Source organism: Mustela putorius, unplaced genomic scaffold (genome assembly GCF_011764305.1).
Source record: "Mustela putorius furo isolate JIRA1106 unplaced genomic scaffold, ASM1176430v1.1 tig00003853_pilon_pilon_pilon, whole genome shotgun sequence".
Lineage (NCBI taxonomy): Eukaryota > Metazoa > Chordata > Mammalia > Carnivora > Mustelidae > Mustela > Mustela putorius.
The window spans coordinates 4,529,394-4,555,085 of NW_025422005.1; the positions used below are offsets into that span (position 1 = coordinate 4,529,394).

At 46.1% G+C, this 25,692-nt stretch overlaps 1 protein-coding gene across 12 annotated transcripts in view; it reads left to right on the forward strand.

Moving 5' to 3' along the window:
- CAMTA1 (calmodulin binding transcription activator 1) overlaps nucleotides 1–25,692 on the forward strand; it is an 813,334-nt gene that overhangs the window by 251,123 nt on the left and 536,519 nt on the right. For all 12 annotated transcript variants that reach the window (XM_045063671.1, XM_045063669.1, XM_045063670.1 and 9 more), the window contains one exon: nucleotides 25,062–25,129. In XM_045063671.1, the coding sequence (XP_044919606.1) occupies nucleotides 25,062–25,129 (68 nt within the window). The remainder of the gene's footprint in view (nucleotides 1–25,061; nucleotides 25,130–25,692) is intronic.

A 25,692-nucleotide genomic window follows, 5' to 3' on the forward strand; every position in this document is an offset into this window, starting at 1 on the left:
TGTCTCGAGGGAGGTGCCAAGAAAAATCCATCACACAGCCTGAGCTCTGTTTTTTATTGAAAAATCCATTTATAAATAATCTGGACAAATAAAGTAAAAGGCACTTTATTGGGATTCAGAAAAATTCATGGCTCCAGAACATTGGCCCCTGTGTAGCTCCCCAGCCCCTGATTACCTGCCGGGCCCTCTCCATCACAGGGGACCCTCCTGGCCGCTCCGGGGACTGCCCTGAGACAGAGTCCCTTTCTTATTTCTTAGTATGCTGGGCAGGAACGTTCTCTTGTCTCTCTTCGTTATCCATACTAGCATTTATGGGATGTTTCGGCTGAGCGGAATTCTTGCCCCGTCTTCATGGGGAGGGAGGATGGATCCTCTGTGTGGTCCCTCATCATTCTCTCGCTGGAGAGCCCCCGGCGCTGCGGGAGGGGTGGCAGGCCGGGTCCCTGCACTGCCCGCAAGCAGCAAAAGCAGGTTTCCGACCCTCACTGGCCCCACGAGGCCCCCAGCATCCCATTTCACAGAAACTCTCTCTTTTCCGACTGTTCCCTTAACCCAAAAGCAACTGGCGAAAGCTGTCAACATTAGCCCAAATGGTGATCATTTGGTCATTTATCGAGCACCTGTCTTGTGCCATGGGCTGTGCAGGGCGCTCTCCTGCTTCACCTCCCCTAGACCCCAGATCTCACAGAGACCCTCTGAGGGCAGAAAGGAGACTCTGAGAGGTGAAGTGGCTTGCCCAGGGTCACTTAGCTTGGGAGTGGTGGAACCGAGATGAGAATCTGCAATTTCTTTTTTGGAGGTTTGCTTCCTTCCACCGGGATCACAGTGATCCTATTTTCCAAACCAAAAATTGGATGCAGACTGCCTGCCACGGTTCGAGGAGGCAATATGTAGCCGTCGAAGGTGCAAACAAATGAGCTGGATCACGGGCCAGCCGGCAGGATAGATCTCGTGTCCATGGCTGTGGGGAGCAGCCGGGGGGAGCCTGGCCGGCGGCGTTGCCAGGAGGCTGTGTACTCTGAGGGGTGCGTGGGAAGAGGGGCGGCCAGCGGGGCGCCCGGGGACTCGCATGCAGCTGCAGGGCCGGGCCAGGGGCCTCTGCCAGGCCAGCCAGGTCTGGAGCTGAGTGAGACTCCAGACGTGCTCTAGGCCCAGCTTGGGAAAATATTACAGAGTACAAAATAAAATTAAACAGTATTAACCACAGGCCCAAATTGCACCTATATTTTAAAAAGCATTGCGCAGCTGAGACTTATAAAGCCGAGCACCAGCATGAGGCTGTCTTGCTTAATGAGAACCTCTACCATTTCCTGCTCACTTCCTGGGCCTCCCCCAGTCTTGCTCGTTCATCCTCTTCTGATGCTCTGGCTCCTTGGGGTCGAAGTGCAGCTCCTTGGTCAGATGCGTCCTTTGTTCTCTGGAGAAAGAGGGCTTGGCTATAGGCGGGGCCCAGAAGTGCCTGGAATGGCCAGCTCCCCGATGGGGCAGCGCAGGGCCTGCAGGCACCCCTTCTTTTTGTGTCAGTGAAAAGGAAGGCAGCAAAATCAGCGCAGCTCACATGGGGGCATCTCAAGAAGGCTCTGCTGACATCACGATCAGGAAGGTTCCAGAAAGGGGATGTGTAGGTTTCCCTAGACTTTCTCGACTTAGAAGAACAAGATATTAAATAGCCACTTCTGGCCTTATTTCAGCTTCCTCATTAATTCCTCATTAATTAATTGTTGGGTGCTGAAGTAAATAATTTTCATTCAGTAACATGTTTTCCCTCACTTGAAAAGTGGGTGTGGTTCTGGTTCTTGTGGTCTCTGCTGGTTCCCCGTGACTCCGGAGCCAGCCTCCCGGGTCACGTTTCCCGTTCCGCGTGCTAATGCTCCTTGGGCTTTGCACAGCAAATGCATTTTGAGAAGTCAGCTTTCTCTCTGCTGTGCAGGTCACACCTATTGAGCCCTAGTGCTGGCAACAAAGGAGGTGGTCAGCTCAGACCCAGGCCTGGACCAGGACCCCTGTTTCCACATTGGCTGCAGCACATCACTGGGCAATGCCCTTCTCTGTTGGTGGCAGCGAGGGGACAGGCAGAAGCGTCTCCCCAGTCGCCCCCACCCTCCATCCTTCCGTCTCATCAAAGTGTCGGTACCGGCCATTGTCTCCAAGCATAGAAATCGTGTGTGTGTGTCCACGCACGCGCGCGTGCGTGAGCGTGCATATGGTAATTCTAGAAAAATCACTTGGGCACAGTAAAGACTGGGTAAGTCTTGGTGCAAGGGATTAGGGAGCAGAGGCCTTTTCTTTGGCTCTGAGCACCCAGGCAAGATGCACTTCAGAAGGGGAGGACCTCCTGTGTGTGTGTGTGTGTGTGTGTGTGTTTCTGGGCAAGAGAAAGTTTAACAAGGGCCAGTCTGAGCTGCCGGCTGCCACGTCTGGCAGAAGTGGCTTCCGCTCCCGCACGGAGGTGCCTGTGCTGGCTGAGCGTCGGAGCCCACAGGCCCACAGCTCGTGCCGGAATATGGGGTGGAATGGTGCCTCCCCCTTTCCTTCCCCTCCTCCAGCAAGGTCACAAATGACAAATGAACAGGAGATGGTGAAGGTGGCTTGGGTAGGACTTGGACGTGTTTCTTCTGACCTTGATGGGGCCATGTCCCTCCTATTTGTAATCTTGGGCTAGAACAACTGACAAATGGCCTCATAGGAAACAAAAGCAAACAATAGACTCACTTGAAAGATACAGTGAATAGAATTTAATTGAATTTTTTTTTTTTTTTGGTACAGACATTGATTTGACCCTGTAAGATGTAGAGAGTAAATCATTAGGAGAATTAGTATACATTAAAATGTGGTTTATTATCATGGAACTTTTATTGTGCTTGTAGTTGTGTTTTTAATTATTATTCTAATGACTTTCTGTATTTCAAATTGTGATAAATCTATTTTATTTTTTAAAAATAAACGGACTATAGTTTTACAAGGTGATGTGTAGTACAGAGTTGTTGATGAGTGTGGCTCCTCAATTAATGAGAATGAACAGATTACAAAGACTGAAAGTGGACCAATTTACACACTTTAAAAAAAGTCAGTTAATATCTAACCATTAAACACAAATGCTGTGGATTAGTTTCACTATCTTCTCTATTCTCTGGGCTCCTATTGGATCACGGAGAGATTGACTTTTAAAACCAAATAAGTGAAAGAAGCTAAAAGTGGAAATGGCTAGGACCAATTAAAGCAAAGGGTTTGGGGCATAATGTGGTGCAGATATCCTGTGCCGTCCTGCTTGGGGTCATCAGGAAATGAGCAGAGAGGATGGAGGTGACTATTAATACAGTCTTTGAGGGATGAAGCAGAGGCTAGTGGCTCTGTTAGTAGATCAGGGTTTTGGGCTATTTCTCTGATAGTAAAGATGGATTTGTGGTGGCCCATCTGCCTTGTGTCTTCTGAGCTTTCTTGAGGTCAAAGGTAAATCCTTGTTGCATGCTTGCTGAGGCTTTGCGTGCAGTCTGGTCTGCGTGGAGATCAGCTCCCTGACCCCTCTGTCAACACTGAACTCATCCAAGCTGCATTACACGACGCATGGTATTAGCGCCATGATCACGTGTCCTGAATTTCCCCGTGCAGACCTTCCATCTCCAATATTTGGTCCTATTAGCCACTTGGAGTCTCGCACCAACTCCCTCCCTGGCTGCATACAGTATTTCTGACTTTGCAAGGTTGTCAGGCAACATGTCTTGGCAACCAGAGGCAGGAGAATGTAGATGGGATGTGTGTGGGCTCTGGAGACACAAGGTCTAGGTCTGAAACCTGCCACCAGAATTTGTTAGCCAGATGGCCTTGAACAGGCTTGTTTGTTTGCTTGTTCATTCAATAAATATTTATTGAATCTGGGTCAAGCAGTGTTCTAGGGACTGGGATCAAAATGGAGGAAATTTCTGCATTTCAATGAGGGTGGTGGTAAGAACGGAGAGGGACAATTGAAAAAAAAACCAGTATGAACAGTATAGCAGTATGTATAGTGTATTGCAGAATATCATGTGGGAATATATACCATGGGGAAAAAAATCATGTGGATGAGGACAGGGCATACACAAGGGGATGTTGCTATTTCATACTCTGATTAGGGAAGTCCTTACTGACAAGGGGACATTTGGATTGAGGCTGAGAGGAAGTGAGGAAATGAGCCAAGTGGAATTCTGAGAGAAGGGTCTCTTCTAGGTTGATGGAAGTGCAAATGCAAAGGCCCTGGGGCAGGAGTGCTGGTCTGTCTACTGGGTAGCAAGGTTGCAGTGTGGCTGCAGCAGAGTGGTATAGATCAGAGGTGGAGTGGGGCCAGATGATGCAGGGCTGGTAGTCTGCTGCGAAGACCTTGACTTTGACTCTGAGTGACGTGGGAGCCATCTTGAAGGAAGCTCCTCACTGGTATGAACCAGGAGACGAGCTAGGAGGCCACTGCAATTCTCTGGGTGGGATGTGCTGGCAGCTGGAACCAAAGGGGCAGCAAGAAAGATGAGAGAAGTGTTGAGTTTTGGACACATTTTCAAGGTAGAATGAAGAGGATTTGCTCCTGAATCTGTGAGCAGAAGAGACAAGGATGGCTCTCAGGTGTTTTGTTTGAGCCCCTGGAAGGGTGCAGCTGTCATCTACTGAGATGGGGAAACCATAGGAAGAGTAGGTTTTGTGTGTGGGTGTGTGAGGGGCTCAAGGGTTCACATGTGAGGCATGTGGAATTTAAGATGCCTATCAGGTATGCAAGTGGTTATTTAATGGGTACTGGATGTGTGAGTCTGCAGTTCAGGGTACAAGTCCAGGCTGAAAGTAGTAATTTTGGGGTAGTCAGTATAGAGATGACGTTTGGAGTTGTGAGTCTCCATGAGGTGACAGGAGGTTGGTGGGGCGTGGAGAAGAGGTCCAAGGACGGAACTTTGGGGGCATTCCAGTGTTTAGAGGGCAGGACAGGAGGATTGAGTGAACAATATTGAGACTAGCAGTCAGAGAAGCAGAAGCAAGACCAAGAGAGAAAGAGATGGGGGTCTGAGAGGCTGAGTGGAGATCGTGTTTCCACAAGGAGGGAGCCAAGAGGACAAGCAAGATGAAGGCCTAGAATTGCCACTGGCATCAGCAGTGTGGAAGCCACTGGTGATGGTGACTAGCACTGCCTTGATGGAATGGTGGGGGTACACACATGATAGGAAGTGGCCCAAGAAAGGGTGAGAGGGGAGAAGTTGGAGGCAGCCAGTTTGGAAACTCTTTGAAAGTTTGCCCTGAAGGGGAGCAAAGGATGGAATGGTAGTGCCACTTCTAAAAAGTATTTTTTTAATTTAAATTCAATTAATTAATGTATAGTGTATTATTAGTTTCAGGGGTAGAGTTCAGTGACTCATCAGTTGCACGTAACACCAATGCCCGTCACATCACGCACCCTCCCTAATGCCCGTCATCCAGTTACTCCATCCCCCCACCAGCAGCCGTCAGTTTGTGTCCTAGAGGTAAGAGCCTCTTATGGTTTGTCTCTGTTTTCATCTTCTTTTATTTTTCCTTCCCTTCCCCTATGACCATCTGTTTTTGTTTCTTAAATTCCATACGATATGAGTGAAATCACATAACTGTCTTTCTCTGACTGACTTGTTTCACTTAGCATTATTATTTAGTTCTGTCCACATTGTTGCAAATGGCAAGATTTCATTCCTTTTGATGGCTGAGTAATATTCTGGGGTGTGTGTGTGTGTGTGGCGCATCTGCTTTATCCATTCATCTGTTGATGGACAGCTGGGCTCTTTCCATAGTTTGGCTTTTGTGCTTTTTAAACACTCAGCTTCCTTGTCTGTGAAAAGGGACAATGATAATACGTTTGTCATAGAGCTGTTGGGAAAGATTAAATGAGATGCTGTTGGACTCTCAGCTCTTGGCACATAGTAGGGTTCCTGCGTGTTTCCCAGTGCTGCTGCCTGGCTTCCATGGCTGAGGTGTGGTCAGGAGGACTTGAGCTGGTGTGCCTGCATCCAGGGTTGTTTCAGGTCATCTCTGATCCTCTGCCCTCCTGGGGTTGGAAGTAAATCAAAAGTTTGGGTCAATTCCCAACATTTTCAGCAGCTGTGAAATGGCACAGAAAGATCAGAAAGTCAGAAGCACCACAGTCCTGTTAAATGGTTGGCTTATCTGCATGGCTATGCAAATGAGGCGTGGTGCCGTGCTCACGCCTATATTCTGCTTTATTGCCTTCTTTGCAGAATGGCACATTTCAAGATGAAAGCCATTTGGACTTTGAGCTAGAGCCTCTGAAGTATTTTCTTTTCTGATTATAAAAACACGTACTAATTGTAGAAAAAACTAGAAAGTTGAAGGGAATGTACAAAAGAGAAATTTATCTAAGGCCTCATACCCAAATCCAACTGCAGTTAACATTTTAGGAGACTTTTTCCCAATATTTTTTTGAACTCTTTTAAAACATAATTGAGATTGTTATACTGCTTATATGTATGAAATGTATTTGAAATTGTATACTGCTACACAGCTTTGTTTCTCAGGGTTTTTTTCCTCAATATTGTATTTTAAGCACTAAATTCTCATGCATGTTTTTAATGGCTGTGTAATATGAAATCTTTGAGTCTGTCATCTAAACTTATATCAAAGTAAAGTGATGACTCTAGTTAACCCTGATATAGCATTGTTTGAAGTGCTTCGCATAAATTAATTCCTCTAATCCTCATCGCCACCTTCTGACATAGGTACAGTCATCATTCCTAGTTTACAGTAAAGCCTTTAAGGCAGAGTTAAAGCCCTTCACTGAATGTAAGGACCAAAGGATGAAAGAACTGGTAATAAAGTAGCCAGTGTTGCCTGGGTTTGCCATGTAGCTACCTTCTTTTTGAAACACCTGTAGTGTTGGGAGTGGAGATGGGTGACATGCCTCCTACTTCAACTTTGCAGGGGAAAAATCCCAGCAATTTGAGTAACTCATGTAAAAATCAGAAGTCTCTCCCCATACCTTCCCTTACAATCTTTTAGCAGTTGTGGTCTTCTATTTATTTCTTTTTCTTGATTTTTATCCTACATTCTCCTCTACCACTGCTTCTTAGTTGCAACTTCCATCAAAATTCCTGGGGACAGGAATCTTCATGTTCAGGGATGGAAAGAATCAACTGTACCCTAGAGCGGGGATGTCCCAACATTTGTCCTTGACAACCAGAAATACATTTCTTGTCATGATCCAGAACATCTGAACAAAAGTTCAAGAAACAATGTTACCTACGGTGTACTCTGATATTTTCCATTCCATTCCACTCGACTTCACCCCACCCTGTTCCATTCCATTCCAAAGAAATAAAGAAATTCCACCCTAGATTGATTTAAGGACTCAAGAATGGGTTAATTTATGACAAGCAGTAGGAAATAGCTGCCCTGCTTGATTCAGGACCACGGAGAGCAGCCCTGCGCCGTCCTCTGCCCCTGCATGCTGGTTTCTTATTCTGACTCCACCAGCTTCTGTCGACTTGGCCTGGACTTACTGGACTTCCCGTGGCCCACTTTGGATCTCAGTGGTCTTAGAACCTCACACCACTTTCTAGTTTAGGTGCATAGTCTTCCACGATCAAAAGCTTTTTGAAGAGAGAGCCTAGGTCTTCTCCATGGTTTCTATCCCCCGTAATGACTGACCCAGATTTCCAAGGAATTAATGGAGCTGAACAAGTGAAGATAAGGATATTGCATCAAGGCTGCCCCTTGGGGGGTGCAGCTAGCTGCAGACTCACTGGGAATGCTTCGTAGACTGTCGTGACATTGGACAGTGAAGGCCTCCCTTCACCGGAATCCTTTTCTTTTTTATATGACCAGACAAAAAGGCCAGTTCTGTCCTCCTCCTATTGATATTGCCATATTGTGACCCTTTGAGAAGCAAGGTCCCTTTTAATAAAAGTTTTGACATTATACGCATTATCACATCACAGCCTTCTCAGGAAGATATATTTGATTGACTGTGTTTTCTGCCCTGCAGCCTATACTGCTCTTCAAATGACACACTTTAAGGCTTGTGGGCTCCTTATCGTTCATCTTACTCCTTGATATTATCAAGAAACAAGAGAAGAGGAAGATCTATTTTTTCCTTTTAAAGTAATCTCAGATTCTTAGGGTAGGACCTACTCTGTCAAAGGGAAGACTGATATAGACTCCCAATCGTCTGGTTTTGGATGCATCTCCCATTCTTAGTTTTAATTAAGACCTCATATGGACCTATGTTTTTGTCTTTGGGAATAGGATGTCTGCACGATTGATCAACCTGTATCATCTGCAGGTTGGAGCCTGGTCCTGTTCTGCTCTCTCAAAGGGGATCCTGCCGAAGCAGCATAGCTGTGGGCCTTTGAGTTGTGTGTCAGCTAGGAAGGCTGTGTTTATGCATATGTTAAGGTCTTCTGAGACCAAACTCAACTGCTCTTCAAAGTAGAGTAGAACAATTACCTCTAGAAAATTCATGAATTCTTCTCCTGTTTACTCTTTAATTCCAAAAGCTCAAAGCTGGGGTGCTGCCTTGCCATGTGGGATTCATGATCACAGGTGTTAGCAAATGGAGGTGGTGACTAAGCTTAACTTCTTTTATGAAGGCGGGTTATGAAATCCAAACACTATTGAAATCCAAACACCTTTCATCTATTAATGGCCACCAGTGGCCTATAATCAAGTCACACTCTGTTAGCTACACAATTAACTTGTTTGTTTGAAGTGTGAATTAAGGATTTGAGGCATTCGCTAATTAATCTTACTTGCTCCCTATTTTAGCAGAAATCCCTGTGTTTTCCAAATTCAGGCAGTTCTGGAATTTAAGGACAGATATTTGTTGACTCAATTTTCTTCCTACATGAAATGAGCTTGTTTTGCTTTTGCACAGATGGAAAAAAGTAGGCTTTCAAGGCTTTCCTCCCCACTGGACTCTTCCTTAATTTCATTCTCAGTTCCATAACTTACAGCCAGTGCCTCTGCCTTGCTGCTGTTCTCACGTCTCTCTCAGCTTGAGTGTCGTACCCCTCCTATGGGAGCAGAGGCAAGCGCTGGAGTCTCCCCCTTTGCCTGCCTCCTTTGATTCTCTCTTTGTCTGTGGCTCCCTTCTGGAACGAGTTTCCTTTGTAGATAATGGGATTCCATTATGGGGTGTTAAGGCTGCTCTGGAACTGTTGGCTGTGAGGGAAGATAGGAGGCTTTGATCAATGGTTTCTGCTTGTATCGTGGATGTGTTAATTCTAAGATGGCTTGCTTCTGTTTTTATTCGTCTTATTGGATTTGGGGTGGGGGAGGGGTTAGGATGAGTGTTAGTGTTTGTTCTGCACAGAAATTTAGTTGTTCAGAGTTAAGTGGCTCTGCTTTGCTTGGAGGCAGGAGGGCCAAGAGCAAGTCAAAATACCCACCTCTACTCTGTCTCTAGGCATCAGAACCATCACTGTTACCTTCAGATCCTTTTCTGACCTCTTTGAATGATTTAAGACCCATTTCTCAAAGGGCTTTGTTGGTTAATGTTAGAGTTAGACCAGAGGTAGATTTTAGCATTGTGGTTAGGGTTACCTATTGGTAGGACAAGAACACACACACACCCTGATGTAAATTCCTGATTTTCACAGCTGGGGATTCAGAATTTATCTTAAAGGGAGGTGAGTATACAAAGACCAGCAGAGGCAGGATATTTTTACATGGCTTGTCCCTTGTCCCTAGTTCTTAATGGGAGTTGGCAGTGTGTGGCTGTCAGTGACACTTTCTGTGCAGATAGAATCCTGCCAAGGTTGAAAAAGAAGCCAAATTCTTGCAACACTGCTTCTGTTTCATATTCAGGTTTATATCACTGTTCTGGAAGGACTTATAACAACAGTCTGTGCTCTTTTAGGCTCTTCTGATTCTTGAACTGAATATGTCAGATCAGCAAGTTTACATCTTCATCCAAGGGTAGAAGTGAAGGGTGGGTGTTGTTAAAGCAGAATCAGTTTCAGTTGTATCAGGCATTATCTCTTCCTCCCACTTTTTGTTATTAGAGAGAGCCTGGGTGTGCATAGACTTCAGGATAACTTCTCTCTGAGGCAACAACAGTGCCCTCAAAGTTTTAACCCTGGATATGTCCTTTACTCATCAGATTGTTGATCTCTCAATGAACAAAACAAAAATCTAAAAATTCATGGCAAGACTTTTGCTGCTGTCTATGATGCAGTAACTGGGACCAGATTGGTCGTCTTACATAAATAGTATAAAACTGGACAGAACAGGTTGAATAATGTTTTTGGATGTTATACAATAGTCAAGGTAGGACTTTGGTTCCCAGGAGGATATTATGAGTCCTACAGCCACTTGGTTTTTCTGCTTGGAGGCATTTCAAGTTTGTTTTCAGGGAGGTTACCCCAAGCAAAGTACAGTCATCTTGTTGAGTTGAAGAGACAGATATCAGAGTTTGGGGAGATTGAGATGGCTGGATACCAGAAGGCAGAATGTCAGAGAATAGAAAATCTTGTGGAGAAAGGGCTCCAGAAGTCTGCATGGCTACTCTGGAAATATCTGTTGGATATTGAACTGTTGAAATATGCCAAAGTTGGGCTAAAAGCAGCTAGGGCTGTAAGATGTAAAATTCCCAGAGCTCATACAGGACTGGGAGGCATTCAAATTCTGATGGGCAGGTTGGACAAATGGGACATGTAGTACAGAAGGAAAACAATAATAGTAGGGCTAAAGCATTCCTAGAGTAAGAGATACTGTAGACCCACCTTTACAAAGATTAAGTCTTAAGAGGATCAGGTTGATTTGCAAGTAATTTAAATGCCTTCCAGAGCAAAGCCTAACACTCCTTATTTAAAGATATAATGGCTGACAGTTTTCCAAATTTGATGAAAATTATAAACTTGGTGATCCAAGAAACTCAACACACCCCAAGCAAATTAAATACAAAGAAAAACACAGCAAGGCACACCATAATCAAATTGCTTCAAACTGATGATAAAGAGGAAATCTTAAAGTCAACCAGAGGCGGAGTTGGCAGGGGATGGTGGTGGGGAGACGCATTACAAGAGATAAAGATAAGAATTTATGCAGATTTCACATTAGAAACCATGCAAGCCAGAAGACTATGGAGTAAAATCTCTATGTGCTGAAGAGAAAAAAACCTATCAGCCTAGAATTCCATATTCAGTGAAATTATTCTTAAAAAAAAAAAAAAAAGTGAAGCAAAGATGTTTTCCAGTAGGCACGCACAAACACGCACACACACACAGACACATGCACATCAGAGAAGTTGTTGCCTGGAGACCTGCACCATGAGAAATGTTAAAGGAAGTTCATGTGAAAGATGGCACTGGATGGAAAACCTGGAGCTATCCAAAACAATGAGGAGTGCTAAGGATGGTAAATGTGAGGGCAAAAGTAAGGTACTTTCCTTCATTTTTAATTTCTTTAAAAGATAATCAGTTTTTAAATCACTGTATTGGGGCTCTAGAGCATACTTAGGAGTAAAGTATTTGACAACAGACAATACCAGGAATGAAAGAAGGGGCAAAGTGGAAGTATACTGTTTAAGTCTAGTATTATTTGAAGGTAGATTCTGTTAAGTTAAAGATGCATAGTGTAAATTCTAGAGCAGCCCCAAATGAAACAGAGGCAAAACTAGGAAGCCAATAGTGGAGATAAATGGATTACTATAAGGAAAAACAAAAACAAAACAAAAAAACTTAATCCAACAGAAGGTCAAGGGGGAAAAAAAGAGGAAAGAGATACAAAGAACAAATGGAACAGTGAGAACACAGAGTGTGACTGCAAATTTAAACTCAGCTACATTGATAATTACATTAAACACAGTCTAACCCTTCCCAAAAGAAAGCACAGAACTTGGAGTAGACACAGATTTCTTAAATTAAGCAAGAAAAGAAAGATAAATTGAACTTAACCTAAAATTAAAAACTTCTGCTCTTTGGGGCACCTGGGTGGCTCAGTTGGCTGAGCGTCAGACTCTTGATTTTGGCTCAGGTCGTGATCTCAGTGTTGTGAGATCAAGCCCCACCTTGAGTTCCATGCTGGGTATGGAGCCTGCTTAAGATTCTTTCCCTCCCCCCACTCTGCTCACCCCCTTGCCCTCTCTCTTTCAAAACAACAACAACAACAACATCATCAACAACAAAACTTATGCTCTTTGAAATAGATCTTCAAGAAAATTAAAAACTAGGGAGAAATGGGAAGAAAACCACTCCTAATCTCATAATGTATAAATGTTATGAAGGACTCATATCCAAAATACAAAGTGAGCTATTACAATTCAGCAATAAAAAGATGGACAACTCTCTTAAAAACTGGGCAAATATTAAAACAGACTTTATGAAAGAAAATATAAATAGTCAATAAGGACAAGAAAAAATGTTACATATTGTTATTTATTAGAGAAAAGCAAATTGAAACTGCCATGAGGTAGTTATAACCCACTACAATGGCTGATAGTGCCAAGTGTTGGCAAAGATGTGGAGCAACTTTAATTCATATACATTCTTGATGGAAATAAAGTAGTGTGACCACTTTGGAAATCAGTTTGATAGTTCCATATAAAGTTAAACACATGCTTACCTTATGACCAAGCAATTCCATGCCCTAGATTTTACCAAAGAGAACTGAAAACACATGCCCACACAAAGACTTGTGAATGAATGTTAATTCCTTATGAATTTTTATTCATAACAGTTCACAACTGGACAGCATAAGTGTCTGTCAACAGTTGAATGAATAAATTGTGACAAATCTTTATAATGGAATAATACTTTGTAATAAAAGGGAATAGATTACTACACATTGACATGGATCAACCTCAGAAACATTATCTCAAATGGAAGGAACCAGACCTGAAAAGAATACAGTATGGTTTCATTTATTTAAAATTCTAGAGCAGACAAAACGAATCTACAAGGACAGAAAGCAGGTCAATGGGTGCTTGGGGCTGAATGTATGATGGAGATTGACTGAAAAGTGATATGAAGGAAATTTTCATGGTGCTGGAAACATTTTATATCTTTTTTTTTTTAAACTTATAATGTATTTTTAGCCCCAGGGGTACAGGTTACATTTTATGTCTTAAATGCGGTGATAGATACATAATATATTTGTTGACATTCATTGAACTGTACTTTTAAAATGTTTGGAACATTCTAATCATGAAACGGATAAAGGACCTGAATAGACTTTTTCAAAGACAACATACCCATGACCAACAGTCAAATGAAAAGATGCTCAGCATCACTAGTCATCAGGGAAATGCAGATCAAAACTGCAATGAGATATTACCTCATACCAGTCAGAATGGCTAGAATCAAAAAGAAAAGAAATAGCAAATGTTGGCGAGGATATGGAGAGAAGAGAATTTTCCTGCACTTTTGGTTGGAAGGAAAATTGGTGCAGCCACCGTGGAAAGTGGTGTGGAGTTTCCTTAAAAAGTTAAAAATAGAGGTATTACCCAGCAATTCCACTTCTGGTTATTTACCTGAGGGAAACAAAAGGACTGATTAGAAAAGATTTATGCACCCCTGTGTTTACTGAAGCACTGTTTATAATAGCCAAGATACGGAAACAATCTAAGTGTCCATCAATAGATGAATGAAGAGGCGATATAATATATACACAATGGAGTATTACTCAGCCTAGAAAAGACTGAGATCTTAACCATTTACAAGAACATGGATAGGCCTAGAGTTTACTATGCTAAGAGAAAGAAGTCAGACAAAGACAAATACTATGTGATTACACTTATATGTGGAATCTAAAAAGCAAAACCAATGATCAAACAAATGAAAAAACCAGAAACATACTCAAATACAGAGAACATACTGATGGTTGCCAGAGTGGAGAAGTGTGGACAAAATAGGTGAAGGGGACAAAGAGGTACAGACTTCCAGTTATGAAATAAATAAGTCACAGTACAGTATAAGAAATGCAGTCAATAATACTGCAATAACTTTACAGAGACGGGTGGTAGCTATACTTATCATGGCGAGCACTGCATAATGTATATAAATGTTGACTTGCTATGTTGTACACCTGAAACTGATAGAACATTGTATTCAATCAAAAACACAAAGTCCATTGGGGTGCCTGGGTGGCTCAGGAGGTTAAGCATCAACTCGTGATTTTGGCTCGTGGTTGAGGTTGTGATCTCAGGGTCATGAGATGGAGCCCTATGTTGGGGCTCTGTGCTCAGCACAGGGTCTGCTTGAGATTCCCTCTGCCCCCCCCCCCACTGGTGTGCACATGTGCACTCTTTCTCTTGCAAATAAATAAAATCTTAAAAATTAAAAAAATAAAGTACATTGCCACGGAAAAACATCAGAAGGCATTTCCACCAAAATGAATGAAGGAATGAGTTGGATTTTACTGTATGTAAATCATACCTCGACAGAGCTGATTAAAAATGCTGTACCCCAGCCATCTACCTTGTGCCTAGAATCTACTCATATTACCCTATGCAATACGGTGTGTTATCCCACAGTGCAGGTAAGGAAATGTCAAGTCACTTGACCCAATTCATGAAGCCAGAGGGAGATGGAGTGATATTTTTCTACTCTGCAAGAAATGCTTTTTCTTTCCCCCAAAAGGCAGATTAGATCTCACAAATTAAGGGTACACATTGTTCCAATGCCTTTCAAATTGCCTACTGTGTGACTGGCATCTGGGAAAGTTGATACAGAGTCCTCACTGGGGTAAATTGGACACTTTCCCTGAGACATGCTTCTTTTCCTCTAGGTGTCTTTTCATTACCCTCTGCTCTTTAGCATGTTTCCTAGGATGACACAGCAGTGAGGTCATCAGTAACCTCAGGACGGTGGTTGAGTCTTATTAGTCAGAGTCCAGTCAGGACACAGAAACCATACTGGTTATTTGAACAGAGAAAATTTAGTGTAAAGAATTGTTAACTTGGAAATGGTGGTTGACTACCAATAAGGATAAAGAGAATTCGGAGGGTTCTGAAAGTACCAGATACCACTGGAAGAGCAACTACTGCCTGTAGGTTGAGGAAGAGTAGACCATAAATAATCTATGGCCCAGAAGAGTTCCTTCCACCCTTTGGGCTGAAATTCAGACCTCTTCAGAGCACACGGCCAACACAGGGACATGCTGGCTGCTGAAGTGTGTGGGCTGCTGTTGGTCTGCAGAGGTGACTTGTTGTTGCTTGAGGGCCTTGGGAGGACCAGAGCTGCAGCCTGCCAGTGAGGGAGTGTGCTGTGGGGTGCTGCTGGAGCTCATGGGCATGGCCACGGGGCCCCCACTCTGAATAACAGTGATAATGATAATAATATTGATAGAGGGCAGAAACCAGAAAGGAGATGTCTTCCTGCCACTATCATCTTGCAGGGTGATTTCATTGTTCTCTGTTGGAGAAGCTTAGGATTTTGCTAGGCTGGCCCAGGAGAGATGTTTGCAGGGCCCATCATCAGTATCACAAAGCAGGACAAAGAAGGGTGAAATTGGAGCTAAAAGATAATCATTGACAGCTGGCCGGTATTGACATAGTAGGTGGGGTAGTCTTAGGCACCCCTTCAACACCAACTATTGTATTAAGGGGCAGTGACTGTTCTGGCTAACATATTCCTCCTCCCCCTTCCCCTGCTCCCTCTCCCTCCCCATCTTCTTCCCCATCCCCAACTTCTTCTTCTTCCTCCTCCTCCTCCTCTTCTTCCCCTTCTCCTTCTCTTCTTCCCCTTCTTCCCCTTCTTCTTCTTCTTCTTCTTCTTCTTCTTCTTCTTCTTCTTCTTCTTCTTCTTCTTCTTCTTCTTCTTCTTCTTCTTCTTCTTCTTCTTCTTCTCCTCCTCCTCCTCCTCCTCCTCCTTCTTCTTCTTCTTCCTCAAGATTTATTTGAGAAAGAGAGAGAGAAGAAGAGCACGAGCATGAGGGGCAGAGGGAGAGCAAGAGAGAATCTCACGCAGACCCTACACGGAGTACAGAGGCTGACGTGGGGTCTCAAATCCATGACCTGAAGATCATGACCTGAGCTGAGTTGGCTGCTCCATCAACTGAGCCACCCAGCACCCCTACCAGATCTCTGTTCTGGAATCTATTGTTCTAAATGTATTTTCTTTCTAGATAGCCTCTATGGTTTCTTATAATCCACTTAGTTTTCAAAGCCAGAAACATCAGAGTAGGAGCCCCAAAGTCATGCACTTACAAGGTCCATGTAGGTGTTGTGAGTGAAGAAAGCCAGCCAGGTGGCAAAGGTGGCCATCTGAGAGCTCCTGCCCTTCCAAAGGGACAGCTGCTCCTCAGCTTCATCCAGTGGAAGCTCTGCAGGAACGTGGGTCTTAATTTTCAAGAAAAGAGGAAATGCCTATCTCCCAACCCTGAAATGTTCACTTTTGAAAAAATTCAACTTTGCTCCCCTTTCCCACCCCCGCATTATAGTTCAGGATCCTAGTCCCATCCTCTCCTTCCTGGGCTGTTGTCCCTCTCCACCATCACACCATCGGAGTGCTGTTTCTAAAGCCCAGCTCTTCTTGTATCTCCCCTTCAAGCGAGAGCTCTCAATGACTCCCCTGGTTCTTATGGATAAAGCTCCATTCACTGGTCAATTTAATTCCTCCCCAGTCTGATGCCTCTCTACCCATCCAGCTTTGGGTTCTGTCATTCCCTCTGCCCTGCAGACTCTACCTACTTTCTTTTTTTTTTTTTTTTTTTTTTTTTTAAAGATTTTATTTATTTATTTGACAGAGAGAAATCACAAGTAGATGAAGAGGCAGGCAGAGAGAGAGAGAGAGAGGGAAGCAGGCTCCCTGCTGAGCAGAGAGCCCGATGCGGGACTCGATCCCAGGACCCTGAGATCATGACCTGAGCCGAAGGCAGCGGCTTAACCCACTGAGCCACCCAGGCGCCTCTACCTACTTTCTACTGCTCAAAGTTCCCCCAAAGCATTTGCTTCTCCCACCTTCCTTCTTTTGTACCTGCAATTTCCTTTTCCTCATGCCTTTACCATTTGTCAGCCTGGCAACCTCCTACCCATTCTTCAAGACCCAGTTTAAATATTATCTGCCCCATGAGACCATCACTTCTCTTCTCAGCATGGACACATGATCCGTGCTGCTAGTTTGGCGTCATCATCTGTTTTGTAGTTGACACAAGAGCCCTGGATCCTGCAGCCCCTTCTGTCTTCCCAGCTGTATTTCCCAGGACCACTATGCACATGTCTGTATCATTAGGGCCTTACAAAGTGCCTGGTGTATAGTAGGTGCTCAATAATTCATCAGAAGATTGAACCAATGAGTGGATAATGAAATGAATGAAAGACTGGGTGGATTGCTTCTTCACCCAATCTCTCTCTGAACGTTTTTATAATGGTTCATTGTTTCTGCTTGGATTGGCACTTTGATGGGCAGAACAGTGCCTTACCACATCTAAATAAGATAGCCCACTGGGCCAGGCTTCATTGCAGAAGTCTGGGCTGGTAGGAAATTGTCCTGAATTGCTACTTTACCATTTTATGGAAAGTCCTCCAGATGCCCTTGGATCCCTGATATTAATCACCACCATTCTTATAAGTTGACAGCATAGAGCTATGTTACCACTCCTACCAATGAAAAAATAGAAACCATTATTCTGTTTTCTAGTTGTTGATAGCTGTATTCTGTATTCTAATCATCTTGAAAGCATGATCTGGGGTGCTGTCTTTGATCTGTAGAAGAGGACCCAGAGCATCCTATAGTTGGTGTTGGCTTGGCCTGCTGGGTACTTGGGAAGTACATCAGTGGTTGGGGACAGAAATATACAGAGAAGGACATTGCACTCTTGGACCCAGGGCTGGAATATTTATCATGGAGGAGGAGACCCACTAGCTTTATGCATGAGGTGTCCTGCAGGTGAGAGATGCCTCTGGGAGAGGGTTGTGGAATGGTTATTTATTTAAATTAAGGCCAATTATTTTTTGTAAAGTGCAGTGAGCAGTGGGTTCTGGGAAAATGTGCTTCCACTATAAACATGTTGGTTAGAAGTCATTAATATGACATTCACACATCCCTAATAAAGTACATAACACAGAGATCTGGCACCATTGAAATACCCAGAGGACATTAAGTATGAGTCTTAAAACCAAGAGTATTGGAAACAAGATATTTTTACTTCTCGTTTGGGAGCAATATAATTGCATTTTGTGGCTCCAGCAGATGCTGGGGCCAGCTGCTAGGAGAGTCCTGGCTTCCCCTCCCCCCCACCCCCAGCTCTGGTCCCTTACAGATAAAACCCTTGTGCAGAAGTCTCATAAAACACAAACTCTAAAAATTACCCCTTGGTTGAAGATTCATTTTTCCGGTATGCGAAACATCTAAGATTGTGTAGACCCCAGATATTTTTATTACTTGGCCTCAGGCGTATAAAAACAAAACATATCTTTATATAGTTTTTTTGTTTTTGTCTACTTAATTTGTCCCAATAAGCACTAATGACCCCTCGAGACTCACTCTACTCTCTCCCGACATTGGACCCACTCCTTGAAGCCAGATCAGAGATGGACTATTCTGGGGAGACCTCCTGCCCTTTTTTGAGGGCTGCTCCAGGTGGGATTGTTGAAGGCGAAGCCAGTTTCTCTGGGCTGGGTGATCCGATGGGGTGTCTGCCGCGGGAGGCTCCTTCAGGACAGGGAATGGAAGTGACCGCGAGCTTGGGCTCTAAGATTCCCGCATCCTCTCCCAAACAGATGCAGCTTCTGCACACACCAGAGGCAGGACGTGGCTCCCCACCTTGGAGGTGGACCAGCTTCCGGGGATGCGTTTGCTGCGGCCGCACCTGTACCTGCACCGACTGGTGGGCCCCCGGCAGCTCTGTGGGTGCAGAGGGCTCGGCTTTAGAAGCCGTCTTGATTTTTGCAGGTTCCTCTGATGTCTGTGTCTAGGGCTGCACGTCTGCTGTGGCTGGTGCCTGTGGCGGTTGAGCACTTGTTCCAAACTGAGATTTGAGAACTTAGTACGAGAAAGAAGGCAGACTAGCTCACGATTGCTTTCTGTAAACTAGCGAAATCACAGTCATTTGGATCTACTGGGTTAAAATAGAAAGTATATGGACAAACTATAGGGTTAAAATCAATCTTTCCTGTTTGTTTTTACTTTTGGGAAAACATAGCTTTTAGAAACTTGAAAACTACACCTGTGGCTCACTCATGTTTGTGACTCCTGTTGTGTTTCTGCTGGACGGGGCTGCTTCAGGGCCGACGGGAGGCTGGGTGCTGCCTCTCAGCCGTGGAGCACTGAGCAGACTGTAACATGACTGCACACAGGGCACGGAGCCCTGATGGCAACCACACCCTCCTCTGTTCACCTCCACAGCCCCCAGCCCGCAGCAGGAGTCGGCTCAGACGTGGGCTCTTTCTGTCTGCGTTCTTGTTAAGCAAACTGGGCATTCCTTCATCCCACCCCCCCTCACTAGGTCTGCTGTCGCCTCAGGATGCAGAATTGTTTGCAACTCAGACCCTCCCCAGATGCTGCAGAACTAGAAAGGGAGAGCCAGCAGGCCCAGAAATGCTAGCAGCAGAGGGTTCTGTGTGCTGGGAGGCCAGGAGTGCTGCAAGCATTGCTGAGAAGGTTACGGAAGCTGGAGTGCCCTGGAGTGAGGCGGCAGGGGAAGACCCCATGGAGGAGTGGCCTATGAACAGGGCCAGGCAGGTGGCAGGGGCAGAGTCAGCTCACAGGGGTGGAGGTGGGAAGGGGCAAAAAGAGCCAATCTCAGGGCAGCCACTTTGGATGACCGCAGCCTACTTGCCACCAAGAGGGACTTTGCAGTCCTCCATCAGACCCCATCAGCTGGGGGTCAGGCAGGCAGACAGGCCCAGCCTTACCTGGCCATTAGGTGGTGACGCCTTTGGATGGTGGAGATTCACGACAACACAGCCTGTAGCAAGGCAGCGATGCCAAACGTGGACTGTGATGCCCCTTAGTTCCGCCCCCTCTGCCCTCCGGGTTGGGGCTGGGTCAGTGCTTTGGAGAGATGCCCACCCTCCTCCTTGCTCTCCAGAGACCAGACCTGGTGCCAAGCAGAAACAGGGGCCTGTGGGACGCTCCCCCACTTTGTCCCCAGAGCCCTGCCACACACAGACACTTTACCTTGGCGGCAGTTTTTTTATTTGGATGTCCAAAGGACAAAGTGAACATTTAGAATCTGCAAGCTGGACAGTCTTTGCTTTGGAGCCTGCAGTGAATTCCTTCATCTTGACAGTCAGGCCATTCTTCTCAGTATTGCTGCAGAGCTTGGGGTCCAAGAAGAGAGAGATCCCAGGAGCACCAGGGAGCTGGAGGAGGCCAGTGGCCCTGGGATGTAGCTCTTTGGGTCCAGGTCCAACTTTGTAGGGAGGGGGGCTGGCATTTTCTGCACCCTAGTGCCACACCTAGCTGGATGTCTACCCTCTCTTCTTGTTCTTTTTTATTACTAGTGGCGCTTAGGACATTCGCAATTTGGGGTAACTTCCACCACGATTTAGTTCCAGACAATTTTCTCCCCAGAAAAGGCAACTACATACCCATCAGCAGTCACTCCACATTGTCCCCTCCCCTCAGCCCCTGGGGAACCACCAATCTACCTTCCATCTCTATGAATTTACATGTTCTGGACATTTCGTACCCATGGAACCCTACAATATGTGGCCTTGTTTTCTGGCTTCTTTCTCTTGGCATGTTTTCAAGGTTTATCCATGTATCAGAACTGCATTCCTTTTTTGTGGCTGAACAGCCTTCTGCTGCGTGGGCTGTCGCACATCTCGTGTATCCGTCTATGTTGTCATGGTCATTGGAATGCTTCTACCTTCTGGCAGTTTTGAATAATGCTGCTGTGAACGTTCACGTACATGATTTTGTTTGAGTTCCTGTTTTCACTTCTTTGGGGGCAAGCTCTCTTCTTGTTTGAGCGTTCCATACATTTCCTGGGCCAGACTTGAGTTTGCAAACCAGTAAGATCATGCATACACGGAGTCAGGAGCCCTGGTTTCCAGCTCAGGTCAGCCCACGAATACTGACCTTGGGTAAGTCCCTTCCCTTCTCTGTGCCTTAGTTTCCTGCTCTGTAAGAATGAGGTAGACCAGATCTCTCTCCATTTGCCTTCCTCGGAGCCCGGGTCAGTGAAGCTTTGGGGAAAGAGGGAAAGAGGGAAAGGCCAGACCATCGGGCTTCAGAGCTTTTTCTTCCTTTTCTTGTCTTAAACCTCTTTCCTTCTTCAGCTTGACTGTCTCTCTTGTTGCCTGTTGTTATTCTCTGCATTGTAAGATATTTTAAGTAAATGGTTTCTGAAAATAGGGGATTTTCCCCGTTCCTGAAGTGTAGATGGTCCCATGAATCATACAAGGGCTTCTGGGTGAAAATAAACTTGATCCTGCTGGAAAGAGAGAATCCCACTGACGGGTGCTCAGCCTGGCTTCCCTTGGTCCCCCGAAGGGTGGTGGGACAGTGAAGTGCCTTTGGGTCAGTGGAGAAGCAGAAAGCTGTTAAACCATGTTGGAGAAAGCATGACTGTCTACATGCTGGTTTCCTTTTCTCCTTCTGAGCACATCATAAATTCAGAACTATAGTGGAGAGTGTAGGCTCTGGAACCATTCCACGTTGGTTTGACTTCTGGTTCCACAGAGATTAGCCATGTGACCTTGGGCAAGCCACCTAACTGCTCTGTGTCTCAATTTTCCCTCCTATGAAACAGGCACGGCTCCTGCTTCAAAGTTTGCTATGAGGATGAAGGGAGACGATTCCTCCTAAAGTCCTCGATCGGTACTTGGGCTCAGACGTCATTTTACTAACGTTAGCCATTGTGATGATGGTGATGATGACGCAGATCATGAGGTCTCTGTTCCCCCCAAAGCCGTCCCCTTCCCTGGCCAGGCTGGCTCTCCTTCCTCTGGATTTTGGTGACCCTCACTTTGCTCTACACTGTTTAGCATCTATTATTCTATGTGGTTCTTTGGCACGTGCATAGATCCATTTTCCCAACATGTTCCTTAGCTTTGGGAAGGGGGAGTCTGGCCCATGGTCTGCCCAGCCGATGATGAGGTGGACCAACACCTGCATCAGAGAAATCGGCGTGTGGACTGGGTAGCATGGGCCTGGGAGTGGACAGGTGACTCAGACATGCGCAGTCCAGCCGGAAGCCAGGCAACCAACTAGAACACCACAGAGGCAAGTGCCTAGGTCTGGACATTCAGTTTCCTTTGCTCAGAAATGCTGCTCTTAAGGGGGGATGAGTGCCCCATCAACGGACATTGTGTGGGAGGTATTGTTACCTTGGGGGTAGAGAAGCAGTGGCCAGTGCTCAAAGGTTAGTTCATAAATCAGTGTGACCTCCTGTGGCTTTGCTCGCTCGTACAACAGCTCAGGAGGCCCAGCATGTCGCGCTTGGTTTGTCTATGGACTCGACTGGGCAGGTAACCCTGGGATGGGGCTTACGCTGCTCTACCATGCTGTCTCTATCACCTGCTTGACCATGGGTTCTTTAAGAGCAGGGGTCAGACTGGTCTTGTTCACTGACTAGCACACAATGAGCTCAACAAGGATTTGTAGAGTAAATATTGAAGGCGATAAGGTCCAGGGCTTTTGTTTCTTTGAAGGACAATAGCGTGGGGGGTCCTGCTGGGTTGGGGGTGAATGCTGGCCGAGGGATGTTCATGAAGGTCTTCTCTGGGTGTCCGGGTCTTCAGAACACGGTGATAAGTCTGAGGTGGCTGGGATGTGCTGTGCCCCAATCTTTCTGGGCCAGTAAGGGTCACTTAGCTCTCGGCATGATCCTGGGTAAGGACGTGGATCCGAGGCATTCAGGTTGGCACAGACTATTTTTCTGGAAGCCAGGTTTTCGGAAAATCAGGAAGATGGACTGATACACAGAAGTGGCTCAATTTACCCACCCCCTGAGTCCAGCCACTGCCGGCTGTCCGTGCTTTGTGAAGCGAAATGGGCATCAATAGATACACGGAAAGATCAACTCTAGCTAGCTCTCAGCGGGTCACTGTGATGTCACTGTTCCCTGCGGGCATGGGGTGCGGGGATGGGGAGGGATGGAAGGTGAGGCTGGGTGGAGGTCAGCCTGGCAGGGCTGGCAGCTTCGGGGCCGCACCCCTTTGGTACCTGCTCCCTCATCGGGGGCCTCCGGATGGCAGCTCACACCAGGAGGGCCCCATGATGAGCACGGCACTAGCTGTGGTTGGCGGGGCTGGGGGGGTCATTGCTGTGCGCCGCTCGGGCCGGCCAGAGTATTAGGACTTGTTGCTCCTTGTAAGAGCCCCACGAGGTGGTCCTCTCTCCGTTTCATAGAAAACTGAGGTTTCTACAGGGTAAGCAATGGGCTCAAGACCAGACAGCTAACAAGTGGCAGCGCCAGTGCCCCAAGCCAGGTCCGTTTGCTTCCGAAGCCTGTGCTCTTAACCGTGACACTACGTCACCTTGCTGCCGTGGCGGGGAGGTCATGAAAGCCCTGGTAAGGGTTTATTTAGGAGCCGCTGCATTTTGCTGCTTTAGAGCTATGACTTCACCCAATAACAAACCTATATGAGCACACGTAGCCGCAGAACACGGGCACGCGGCCACACGGGCTCACTTCTACCTGCCCGTTTGTTTCTCTCACGCCCGCTCTTCCTCCTCCCCTCCCCTCTCCCCACCCACCCACCCACCCACTCATCCATCTGCCTAACCAACACCTGTCAGGACACCGTTAGGTCCTGGGGATACATCACTGATGCCATCTTCCTTGCCCTCGAGGAGCTCGTGACCCAGTGGGGGGTGCCATCCATTTCTTTAGTGGCTGTCAGTGAGAAGAACCTGTCCATTTGGTCCCCAGGTTTCCACTTGCCAGGTTTTTGGTGAAAGATGTGGGCTTCTGGAATGAGGCAGTATGGACTCTGGGTCACCTCACTGGCCACCTGGGAGTAGTGGCTGGTGTCTGTGATGATATGAGACCCTGGTCTCTGCCTGAGCCTGTGGTCTTCAGGCCACACTGTGTGGGGGCGTTTTCTGCCTTAACCTCCAAAGAGAGGCTCCTCTTTGCTTCAAGGGCAGGTTGAGTGTCTCTGGTCACAGATCAGAGGTCAGAGTCCCGTTATGTCTAGATCTGGAGGAGGCTCACAGCAGAGTGGGGCTTAGGGCCTCTGGGTGGATGGGCGGCTGCATCACCACAAGCCCTCTGGGCACCCCAGCTGCGGAAGAAGTTGAGACGGAGGCCCCTCTCTGCATGTTTTGATAGTCAGGGGCAGCAGCTCTGTGTCGTATCATCACCAAGATCAAGGGAAATGTGTACTAGTCCGGCCTTAATTTAACTCCCAATCCCTGCCAATTTCATGTTAGCAGATCCGTTTGGAGCTGGAAGTAATGGGCCATATCATGCCCCAGAGATGGAGCAATGACTTATGTTGATGTCGCCCACTGGCTTTTTATGGAAATTATTAATAAATCAGTAATTCTATCTGCAGCGATGTTGTTGTGTTTATAAATATTTAATTTACCTTCAGGTGCTCACATTTTCTCAATCTTTGCCTTAAACTCTGCTGACATGGTTCTTCTTTCAGAAGCATGACTCAATAGATTAAGTTATCAGTGGGGGAAAGGTTAACCTCTCTCTCTCTCTCGCTCTCTCTCTCTCTCGCTCTGGAACATGGCTTTATCTTTCCTTTTTAATCTTTGCGTGATTTGGTGCAGGGGTGTGGGAATCGGGTGGCGGGAACATGATGTCTCCCATGACAGTGGTGAAAGATGAGTCTGGCTTCAGAAGAAGACAGACGAAACATCCCAATGAAGACCTTGCATGAGTGCGGACCTGTTGTTGGCACGTGTTTGTCCCTCCTTCAAATTAATGATGTTTAGTATCTGAAATGGTGTCTGATGTTTTCCTCCCACAGAGAAATAGCTTTGTCCTTGCTACCGACTCATCTTCTGAAATCCAGTGTGTTGATTATTATTGTACGGTGGGCTGAACGGAAAGGGCTTAACAAATTCAAAATAGAAGCACCCTCCAAGTCAAGCATTTTGCAGTAGAGATGGGGTCCAGCCCTGCCAGGGAGGAGAGAGCTAGGAAGGAATGAGAACTTTCTTACCCCTCGGGAGCTGATGTGAGCTAATTGTTGTTATTATTGTTTTATTCTTCTGTTTCAGGAAATTGCAGCTTATTTAATAACATTTGAGAAGCACGAAGAATGGCTAACCACCTCCCCTAAGACAAGGTAATGTCCCAGATCTCGCAGCTTTTCCGCGATGTATGGTAAATGGATTGATTTTCATTGACTACCTGGTTTGGCAAGTCAGTTCATGGGCAAGTCGAGTGTGCCGTCATGCCTTTGATAGGGCGCAACACTGAGACCTCATGAGCAGACCTACGGCCATGGCCATGAACACAATCAGGCAGCTTAAAAACAGTGCGGCTGCCGTCACATGAATTGGGACTTTTAACGGGATGGCTTAACACTGGGCCCCCCAAGCGGTGGCTTTGAAAGCCTTGGCAGGTGGGAACATCAGGGGGGGTTTATTTTGGGAATGGGCCCACCTGCCCCCAGTGTTCTCTAGAAGCCCACTCTTTCTATGGGAAACTACCTTAACTGTGCGTGTTGATCCCAACGTGCTTTACAACTGAAGGTCGAGTTAATTTGGGTGGTGGTGAGAAGATCTTTCAAGTCGGAAGCAGGGGCTCTGATTATGGTTTATTGTACAGTGAATGAGCTTGAACCTCCGACTGCCACTGCTCGGGGCCATGGGGGATCAGGGACAATGAGGCCGGCTTGTGTCCTGC